Genomic DNA, 11333 nt, shown 5'->3' with positions numbered 1-11333 from the left:
CCGACTCTTTGCGGCCCCATGAATCGCAGCACGCCAGTCCTCCCTGTCCATCACCAACTCCCGGAGTTCACTCAGACTCAAGTCCATCGAGTCAGTGATGCCATCCAGCCATCTTATCCTCTGTCGTCCCCTTCTCCTGCCCCCAATAGCAGCATTATTTACAATAGCCAAGGAATGAAACAACCTATGTGTCCATCAGCAGATAAATTGATAAAGAAGAATGGTATATATATACAATGGGATACTACTCAGCCATAAAAAAGAATGAAATCTTGCCATATGTAGGAACATGAATGGATTTGGAGGGTATTATACTAAGTGAAATAAGTTAGAGAAAGACAAATATTGCATAATATCCACTCATATGTAGAATCTAAAAAATAAAACAAATTAGTGAATAAGACAAAGAAGAAGCAGACTCACAGATACAGAGAACAAACTAGTGGTTACCAGTAGGGAGAGTGAAGTGGAGAGGGGCAATATACAGGTAGGGGGAACAAAGGGTTATTATGGGATTATATGAAATCATGTGTTTGAAACATCTGAAAACTCTAAAGCACCTTAGAATTTAAATAATCTGTCATTCAACAAAAAATCTTAATAATAAAAAAATTTTAAGTGTCCTCCCAAATCAGCATGAAGGAATATCTGTCAATATCAAAAGACAAAACAAATTTTATTTAACCGTTTCTTAGCTTGATTTATAACTTTTAAATAATTTAGATAAATGGTATGTGGACCTCCATTTATACTTTGGCTTGAAGCTTCACCATGTCAAAGGCAGGCCTACTTCCATGTACTTAATTATAAAGCTTAATTATATTTTTTAAAAAGCCTATCTCTTCCTCTCTCTCAGATGTATATGTGCATAGTCATATAGGAAATAGTCTAGAAGAATATGCAGGAAAATGTTAATATGGTTATCTCCTACAGGGGTGGGATTTGGGGTGATTTAATATTTTTCTTCTAGTTTATTTGTCTTTGTTAATTTTTGGACAGGGAACATGGAAGGAACATGTGTATAACTTATTAAAGGGGAGAGGTGAACATCAGGTGTGCCTATTCCCACCCTGCCACCAAACAGATAACCTGTTTCTACTGGTTAGGAAGCCAGTTGGGGGAACCACTGAGCATGTGAAGTACGTTCCAGTTCTGCTGCTGATACATTTTTTTTGTGTGTGAAAAAGAACCGTGGGGGCATAAACAGGTTTTCTGGCCAGATGGTTGTAAAAATACCAAGACAGTTTTGATCAACCCTGGCACCAGACATCATATAGACCCAACTGACTTCAGTAAGTAGTGATGAAGGGCGCATAGAAGACTGAAAACCATTCTGCAGCGTTATTTCTCAAGCTCCAGGTCATGACCCCAAAGGATTATGGAAATTGGAGCCAAGTTGCTGGACGCCCCACCCAGGGACTCCACCAGTCCCTGGGACTCGAAAGACCATCCACAATGCCCCTTTCTCTTGACTGTAACAAGAACTAATTGTGCTCAGTTGCTCACAAAACACTGTGCACACATCAACTGATATGACCCCAACAGCAATTCTGTCTGGTCTGTAGGCTGTTCACATTTTATAGCTGAGAATATAATAGAGGCCCAAAGAGGTTCAGATGGTCAAATGTGGTCACAACTGGGAAGCAGGTGAAGTTGGGACTTAAATCCAGGTCACTTCACCCCAAGTTCATCCTAGGGAGTCAGTTTCCCATTTCACCATTGTTTTACCTATTCTCTACCTAGTCTGCCTACTTATCCTCCCTTGTCACTGTTTCTTTCCTTTTCCTAGCACCAACCCAAGAAATCCCAATGATAAGAACTTAATTTTCTCTTTCATTTCATAAAAGCCTACCAGTCTTTCCTTCTTCCCTTCCCCTATTTGCACTTGCAGCCCAGAAATGTGGAAAGTTTGCAATGAAAATTGCTGAGAATCAACGACACTTTTGCATCATGGTCCCACAGCACTAAACGTCATTAAGCTCCAAACTGGAGACCAGGAAAGGTTATATCAGTGCTTATTACAAAGTGGTTTCTAAGACACTTATTTGTATATATATATTTTTTACTTTCAAAGCACTTCTATATGCATCTTCTCAACTTATCTTGCAATAACATCTCTGTCACATGGATCCCTGACAGGCTACAGAGAGGCCAAGGTCTTCCTCAAGTCCCACAGTAATAGTCTTCAAGATTCTCTCTGAGCAGCATTGTGTAATAATGTCTGTATGCCTATAGATGCTCACGTTCATTTGTACCCTCAGTATGGAAAAAGTTAACAATGCATGGGTCAGCTCCTTAACAACATTAACATTACCTCCTCACCCCTTTCTGGCAACACCACCAAAAAAAGATTCAAAAAAGGCTGATACTTACTGTTTGGAGGACCACTTTCATAATCTCAGCTTTCCGCTTCACAGTCCTTGGCAGGGGTCCCTCTTCATAGATACAATGTTGGTGCCGGGCCAAGAGATGGTGTGATTGACTCACAGGTCACTGCAGTTTATAAGAAGTCAGAATAAAAGACAGGAAAGCAGATCTGACATCACTGGCAAGGGAAAATTTGAATGTTGTGCAAAGTGAACTAATTACAGCTAGCTCTGAATAGTGTGGGAGGAGTGAAGACCTTGTTGGACAAGGCCAAACGCGAAAAGGTCCGCATATTAAGTCTAACCACTCTAAAAGTTTGCAAATCTCCTCAAAATTGACATAAACTTGTTATTTATCCTAAAGTCAAGGGGAAAAATAAGATCTGCTCAAACAAACTCTTTATTAACCACTTTATTGACCAGGGTGGAAGAGAAGGAGCTTTATAATAAAGTAACAAGAACATGCACACACAATCGGTTTCTAAATTGGCTTTGCTGTTAGCTGCATATCCTGAGTAAAAAGTACCTCTTTGTCCACTGAGCTACTGCAATGTGAAAAAGGAAACGAAAAAATTTCAAGATAAGCTCAGCTTTTATAGTTCACTTGTTGAAAACCTAGTGCAGCTACAATTATTATTAGGCCTTGGTCTGTGAAAGACTCGCCAAGAGTTAAAAGCAAGCCAGCACTACCTTTACCCCATAAGGGATTACTCTTTTATTGGCATAGTCTTGGGATTAGTGGAAATGTCTATCTAATGAATGCAGCTACTATATTTGAGCACATGCCTGAATAAGCTGCCTGTTGATTGAAACCTATCTATTTATAAGCACTTGTGCATGTTGTGAAAAATCCATCTGTACCACCACAGCATGGCGCCCACCGTCTGAATAAAGGCTCTTTGCCATTTCACTATAGAGCCCGTTGAATGAACAGGCAGAGAGGAAGTGTGCTACGTCCACTTAGCAGGTTTTATTCCTCACTCTTGGCCAGTAAAGCAGAGTTACCTTATCTAAACAGCAATTTAGATGAATGGGGATGTTATACAAACAGAAGTGGGGAAAAAAAGAATACTTTCCACGAGACTCACCTAGGGTTTTAACCTAGGAGACTTATCATAATTTGGATAAATGGTAACAAATAGCCCAAACTAGCCAAACTTCTTATGTCACAATGTTTGAATGTAGTCTGGAAAGTAGGTAGATTTACTACACATACTCGGTACCATTTCTTCTTTACATTTCTGCTATAGATGTCAACAGAAACAAGTACAGCATGAAGAGCCTTGATACACAAATAAGTCAAAGCAAGCTTTTGATGTTTGGGGTCTTCATTACTGTACTGAGGCTCTACTTGATGTAAGGCAAAGCTCTTCACCTCCACATGGGAACCCCAAAGTGCACTCTGGGATTCTGTAGTTCCAAATCTACTACTCTATTTCCCATCCCTCATCACACACCCCGTGGCTCTACACCCAAGACGTACCAACTCTCCAAGCTTCCTGAGTTTTGGGTTTGGGTGTAAAGAAGAGATTTCTTATTCCATTGGGGTTTACTTAACTCTTCTGCAATTAGGGCCCCCATTTACTATGCTTCTCTCATGGCTCAGAATCTGGTAAAGAATCTGCTTGCAATACAGGAGACCCAGGATCAATCCCTGGGTTGGGAAGCTCCTCTGGAGAAGGAAAAGGCAACCACTCCAATATTCTTGCCTAGAGAATCCCATGGACGGAGGAACCTGTTGGGCTACAGTCCGTGAGGTTGCAAAGAATCTGATACAACTGAGTCACTAACACACTTTTCACTTTACTATGCTGTCTTTTTGGAAAAAGGCTAACAAAAGATTTACTAAAATAAAGACCAAAGAACCGTAAATAATCTTAATAGACCACAGGCGATTGTTAACTAAGACTTCACAGAATTTCTCTCCTTGAAAAACTTTATAAACAATGACAAGCAAACCTTCCAGGTGTTGCACTATTGGAAAGAGAAAACTGAAATCAGCTGACTGCTGCTGCTGCTAAGTCGCTTCAGTCGTGTCCGACTCTGTGCAACCCCATGGACGGCAGCCCACCAGGCTCCCCCGTCCCTGGGATTCTCCAGGCAAGAACACTGGAGTGGGTTGCCATTTCCTTCTCCAATGCATGAAAGTGGAAAGTGAAAGTGAAGTCGCTCAGTCGTGTCTGACTCTTAGTGACCCCATGAACTGCAGCCTACCAGGCTCCTCCGTCCATGGGATTTTCTGGGCAACAGTATTGGAGTGGGGTGCCATTGCCTTCTCCAATCAGCTGACTACTGGAAGCCTTTTTCTGGCCTCAACATAGTAAGAGAATGTAGAATTTAGAAGTTTTTGAATTCTAGCTATTTCTCTTTCTAGAGTTTGTGACCTTTAGTTTCCTGGTGATATCAGAAACCTTCAGAGTACTTAACTGGGAACTCAATAAGTATTATTCATACTGTGGGAATTCAATAAAGATCAGAGGATAATATCTATTATATATTTTAGTTGACAAAACAAAAAAGTAATTCTGAAGACAAATGTATTAAGACTAAAAAACCAAAGCTGAAATTTATCATTTCATTTGGAAACAGCAAATATTTAAATCATAACATAGCAATACAGAGCACCAAAGACCCTGTAGGAAATGAAATATAGCTGTTTAAAGAGATACTGTGTTACTGACTGCAGCTAGGTTAAAGTGCTGTAAGTGATATTAAGAACGTGATAAGAGGTACTATTATCACAACACTTATTCTACAGATGGAAGAATCAAGTACCAGAGTGTCAAGTATCAAGGAGGTGGTAGAGACAAGGTTTTGTTAAAACCCAAGCTTTTCCTTCTTTGCCGTAGTCACCCTCCCACCACCACCACATTTTCTTTAACTATGTTAAACATTCACTTAACATTCACTCACCTAGTAAGATGACTAAACAACTAAAAGGTCTGTATCTTTAAAAGAAGGTACCTAAGAGCTCTTTTGTGAAACCAATCCAAGAAAAAAGAGATGTAGGGCAGCTTCTGGAGATTCTGGTCCACTACAGCATCTGAGAGCAGACGGGGAGGAAACAATCCTTTAGTGACTCGGTTAGTGACAACTCACATTTACCAGCACCATTCCTACCTTGAACCCGAAGAAAGCAAACTGAGAACTAAAAATCTGGAAATTCCTCTTCACTCTTCTACTCAATTCCTAAAATCTTTACCCTTTTCAGTTCTAGTCTTCTATCGGGATTCATAGCTAGACACTACTAAAAAGGTTTTACTCTTAAAATCTCACTCCTTCTATCCAACCATCCATCTATCCACTTATTCCTCAATGGCTTCCATAAAAGGTACAAGTGGACATTTAACTTTAACCCATGCTACTGCATCACTTTATTGTTCTTTTTCATAGTTACCACGTCTCCTGTAAGAGAAACTGCTTTGAGACATATATCAACAGTTTTGTTTTGTTTTTAACGCCAATACGATACCAGAAAAGAGAAGCATGTGGTTAAGGAAAAGAAGCACTGCTAACCATTTATTCACTGACAAAAGTTTCTTCAAGTTTTTGTTTTAATGTTCAGAATACTTACATTCTGTATTTTTAAATTTCCAAAGGCAGCAGAAAGTCACAAAGCAGTAAGGAATAGAAATTATTCACATTTTATAAATAAGAACATGGAAAATAGCAAGGGTCAATGACTTATGCATAGGACCGAACAGTCAGCAACCAAAGCCAGGACTACAAATTCCTTACTATGACTTTTGAAGTAAGATTATTAAATTCAGCTGCTGCCTTCAATATTTGTTTCCATAGACATTACTATGAAAACATTTTACTTTGGCATTTTTGTAATATGGCACCATTTATAGCTGTCTTCACTCATCATAACCTTATTAAATAACCATCTTTAAGGCTGGCAGTATACACAATGAGGACGGTCAGTCTGGTTACTAGTGGCTAATGGTTGAGTCAAGATTTGAGTTATGTCATTTTTTTCTCTCATTTTCCTAGTTTGGAAGTTAAACCATACCCATATTCCTAATTCAGCCAAGTCTGTATCTTTCTGACCTAAATGCAAAATCTCAAGAAGTGTAAAGGTTTCCATCACCGAATGTACTCTTTTATCACTTTTGGATAATATCCCAGCCAATCTAATGATTCCACAAACTTGCAGTGTGTGATTTTTTTTCCCGTTTAGACTTTTTCCAGAGAATGATCTAATTCATTTTAGGCTGAGAGAGAATAAACTCCGTGCTAAAAAGAAAACTACATTTTCCCCCCTCTTTGTGCTGAAATACCTCAAGAATAATAAAAATAGTGAATTCAACTGTAATTAAGCCTAAAGAAAGAGGAAAGGAACATTTTATTTAATGTATTTCACAAAGTTCAAGCATTTGGAAAAAATCACAAAAGCAAGGATGTTAGCCATACAAGAAAAATTTATTTTAAAAAATCAGTATCTTGAGTTTGAGATACACAGATATAAAAGAAATTCTGGAAAGTGAAACACCTCTTCCAGAAACTGTTCCCAGGATGGTCAATACTGATTTCGAAATTGGTTGCTTAGGTCTTGAAGCTCTGTCACTAAGGTGTCCATAGCTGCTATTTCATCAGCTAATTCCCTGGCAATTTCTCCACTTGCCGCATCTGTAAAAAGTTGCTGCAGCATAAAGAACAAAGCAGAATTATCAAAACAGTGACCATCTCTTTAAAGAAACATAGACACAGAGTACAGAATTAAAATTCCCTTTATATAATAAAAACACAACATTATAGCAGCAATAGTCGTGTTTGTTCCATTCACCATCCTGGAAACGAACGAGCTGCAACAATGGATGAATCAAACAACATGCTTCAACTTGTAAATTCAAATGGGTCCGCCTCTTGGAAATGGTTATCTTGAGTATTGATTGTATTATTCATTTCAATGTCATAAGATGGTCTTTGGATAAATAGACATTATTCATCTAAGCAAAACAAATCTATTTGCTGTGTATACAAGCAAAACAAATACATTTTATATTCAAGTTCATATAAATCATACTCTTTATGCTATCTGAAAATTAATTATGGCTTAGGACTAAGAGGCCACAACAATCATCAAGACTGGGTAAAAATAAAAAAGTCCAGCACATTAAAACAAAAGTGAGCTCCTTCTGTAAAAGGAATTGTTTTGGGGTGGGGCAATACCACAACATCCTTCAGTAACACCACCACGGCTGGCACATTCTGGAACGCCTTTCTAGGAGCTGCCTGCTGAGCCAGTACAGGCGCGCAGGAAAACCAGCTTCAGGGTTTTATGACCACATTGTGTGTGTGTTTTTTAATCAGATATGTAATTTACTCAGCTTACCATCTATCCTTTTCATCACACTTAAGACTATTTGTTTACAAAAATCAAACTTATCATTAAAATATGACTATTTGCCACCACCACCACCACAGATGACAGCAATCATTCTGACAGCTATTCTAAAAAGGGAATCCTGAAGATGTTCTGAGTGAAGGCGTCATCACATGATAAGCTTAGAGTTTCCCACAGTGATTTATGGAGCAAAGAGCTGTTTTGTAACGCTTTGCCACGTAACTGTGTAGTCACGTCTTACACAGCATTTCACAACAGACTGACATACCAACTGCTGCGATGTGCAGTAGAAAAAACACCTCTGAGCAAAGTAACTTGGACTTACATGGCATATTTATTTTTACTAAGAATTACAGCGCTTATAAATCATCACAAATCTGCCTCACTTCCCTATAAAGTAAGGAGGAAGCAGAAAGAGACGGAGGCTTAGGCAGAAAAGAACAATTTGCTGAGGGTCCCATGGAGCGTAAGTGTTATATCTGCTCTGTCTCTAGGCTCTCTGGCATTCTCACCAACTGCTCTCATGCCACCTACCCCCCCACCCCCACCACCCTGGCAGCCAATCTGTACAAGGACGGTGTGCTGAGGGTTGAGGAATTACTCTGTCCTGGCCGAACAAGAACTGGATGACTTTAGGTGAGTTTCTAGGTTCTATCTAGGAGTTTATGTTCATGACGTGCCAGGCCTGGCAGGAAAGGACCAGAGATTTGTGTGAACTGAGCCTATTACTTAACACAGTTATCCTCAGTCATTTTCACTTTTTAAAGTGTTCTGGAAAAGGCAATTCTTTTTCAGCAAATCCAATTTGTTATAAAGCAGAAAAGTAAAAATGATTTACTATAAAATCAGGGGCTCCCAAACATTATATGCAAAAAGGTGCTTTCAAAGGAGGTGTTGGGAAGCAATTTTTCCCATTTTTGGATAATCCAGTTGAGATCCAATGAGAACAAAATCTATACACAGATGATGTTCTGAAGCCTCATTTTCAGTGTCTGGAATTCCACAATATGAATGGATTGGACAGTACATACAAGACTGTTTAAGTCAGGCTTCCCTGGTGGCTCAGGGGTAAAGAATTCGCCTGCCAATGCAGGAGACACAGGTTCCATCCCTCGTCCAGGAGGACCCCACATGCCGCACAGCAATTAAGCTGGTGCACTACAGCTACTGAGCCTGTGCTCTAGAGCCTGGGAACCACAACTACTGAAGCCCACGTACCCTGGAGCCCATGCTTCACAACAAGAAAAGCCACTGCATAGAGAGAGGCCCCCTGCTCATTGCAACCAGAGGAAGCGTGTGCATCAATGAAGACCCAGCGCAGCCAAAAATAAATAAGTAAAATTACATTAGAAAAAGACTATTTAAGTCATATATAAGTGTAGGTTTATGTAAAATTAATATATTATAAGCTTTGCACAGAGAAGAGAAACTTGTGGAGTACATCCTGAAGAAATAAACAATCATGGGTAAGTTGATGACCTCACTGAAACTAGGAAACTGAGCTCCTAACTTGGGAATAAGAGTCACAAAAAAAGTTTGCTACCTTGACCTTTAAGAGAGCTCCTGCAGCTTTCTGAGAGACACACAATCTGAAGCTGTGCTGTCAAGCTGGGAGAAAATACAGTTCTCCCAGATTATAGAAAACTGGTTCCAGCAGGCACACTCATTAAGATAGCAAATGAGTTAATAATCTACATAGAGACAAAAATGCTGCTCTGATCTGAAAAGATCATGCAATTAATAAAAATGCACCCTCTGGAAAGGTTTTTACCTGTGTCCAAAAGTGACCTTCACATGCCATGAATTTGGCTCTCAGAAGTGAGTTAAAATTAGCTGAGACCCAAGATTAAAAAGGGAAGGCAAATAAAGATTAGAAAAGAAAGTGCTAATTTGTACTAGAAGTTATACTACTTCAAATTTTGTTCCCAGTGGTATACTCCAAGCCTAGTTTACATGTTAGAACTACCTGAGAAACTGAACACAGATTTCCCAGGCTCTGCCCCAGACCTGCTCCGTCACAGGTGGAGATGTGGAGTCCAATCTACTCAAGAGCCCCCTCGATGACTCTCAGCTGTCCCCCTCCTAGCACCGGTTCACAGGGTGGTACTTGTAAACTGACAGCATACGTTTTACGTGTCAAACCTGAGTTTGACATCTACCGTAACATTTTTGTCAAATCCATACATCACCTGCTTAATATCTGTCTCTAAATAAATTTTTTTATTCAAATAAAAGTATTTTTTAAGGAAAACATTAGAACACTACTGTAAATAGAAAATAAGCAATAATATTCATGAAATTATAGATTTGATTGCTACTTACACTTTTTTCTAATATGCACTGAAATAAATATATATTAAAATAACAACATTTACCCAAGTGCTACTAGTAGTATATATGCCACATTTGGGGGAAAAGTGATGTAAGTAGAAGAGCACTGTTTAAAGAAAGCATCAAGAGCTGGATTATAAATATTAATTTCAAAGATTCCTAAGTTACCCATGAGTAGGGTGGTTTAGTCAGTAGGTCAATGATCTCCTCACCAGCACAACCACCTGGGGGCTAATATCTAAAACATAATGGGAGGGACTCCCCCGGTGGTCCAGTGGGTAAGAATCCCCCTGCTATTTCAGAGGACACAGGTTCAAACCCTAGTCTGGGAAAATTCCACGTGCCTCAGGGCAACAAAGCCTGTGTACCACTGCAGAGCTTGTGCTCTACAGCCTGGAGCCGCAGCCAACGAGGCCTAGGCACCGAGAATCCAGGCTCCGCAACAAGGGAAGGCACCGTAACGAGAAGCCGGCACACCACAATGAAGCACAGCGCCCACTCGCTGCAAAGAGAAGCCGGCACACCACAACGAAGCACAGCGCCCACTTGCTGCAATGAGAAGCCGGCACACCACAATGAAGCACAGCGCCCACTCGCTGCAATGAGAAGCCGGCACACCACAATGAAGCACAGCGCCCACTCGCTGCAATGAGAAGCCGGCACACCACAATGAAGCACAGCGCCCACTCGCTGCAAGCAGAGAAGGCCCGTGCAAAGTAACGAAGACCCAGCCAGCCAAAAACAAATACACAAAATTTAAAGGTAAAATCAAATGTGGGCCTAAAGTTATCCCTCATGTAAAGAAAACTTAAGAGCAGCTGGCTGACACCAAAAACTTTTTTTTCCTATGATAATTCTAAATACTTCACATTTCACTCTCACCTGTGCTTTAGATAATAAGCCCCGTAAATTGAGTCGAACTGAAGACAGCACTTGTATAGCCTCCTGGGGACTGGATTTGTTTTTACTGCATTTAATAGCCACTGGAAGATAAATACACGGAAAACATCCATTAAAAATTGATAATGATGATAATTTAAAGGCACAAAATCCAATTATTTCATTAGCACTTTATACTAACAGACTTTAGAAATGCTTCTACATGGACAGTTTTTATTTTGGTAAAAGGAAAATAAGTTATGTGCATAATTTCCCCTTTTATCCCTTAAAAAGGATAATTTATTGCTCAAAGGAGACTTTTGAGGAAAATGAGTGTTTTCTGGTGAGTTACAGACTGTTGGGAATAGACTCTAAAAAAACACAGAAGCAAAGATTATTGAAATTAT

The 11333-nt window shown here is 39.7% G+C and overlaps 1 protein-coding gene across 1 annotated transcript in view; it reads right to left on the bottom strand.

Annotated features, from left to right (window-relative positions):
• Window positions 1-6770: 6770 nt before the first annotated feature.
• Window positions 6771-11333, bottom strand: part of TTC27 (tetratricopeptide repeat domain 27) — a 176935-nt gene continuing 172372 nt past the window's right edge. The window contains exons 19-20 of the mRNA XM_010829828.1: window positions 10930-11030; window positions 6771-7011 (exon numbers count right to left, since the gene is read on the bottom strand). Of these exons, the coding sequence (XP_010828130.1) occupies window positions 6889-7011; window positions 10930-11030 (224 nt within the window). The 3' untranslated portion in view covers window positions 6771-6888. The remainder of the gene's footprint in view (window positions 7012-10929; window positions 11031-11333) is intronic.

Source organism: Bison bison, unplaced genomic scaffold (assembly GCF_000754665.1).
Source record: "Bison bison bison isolate TAMUID 2011002044 unplaced genomic scaffold, Bison_UMD1.0 scf7180017864508, whole genome shotgun sequence".
Lineage (NCBI taxonomy): Eukaryota > Metazoa > Chordata > Mammalia > Artiodactyla > Bovidae > Bison > Bison bison.
The sequence above is the reverse complement of the archived record's forward strand: the minus strand, read 5'-3'. Positions and strand labels throughout refer to the sequence as shown.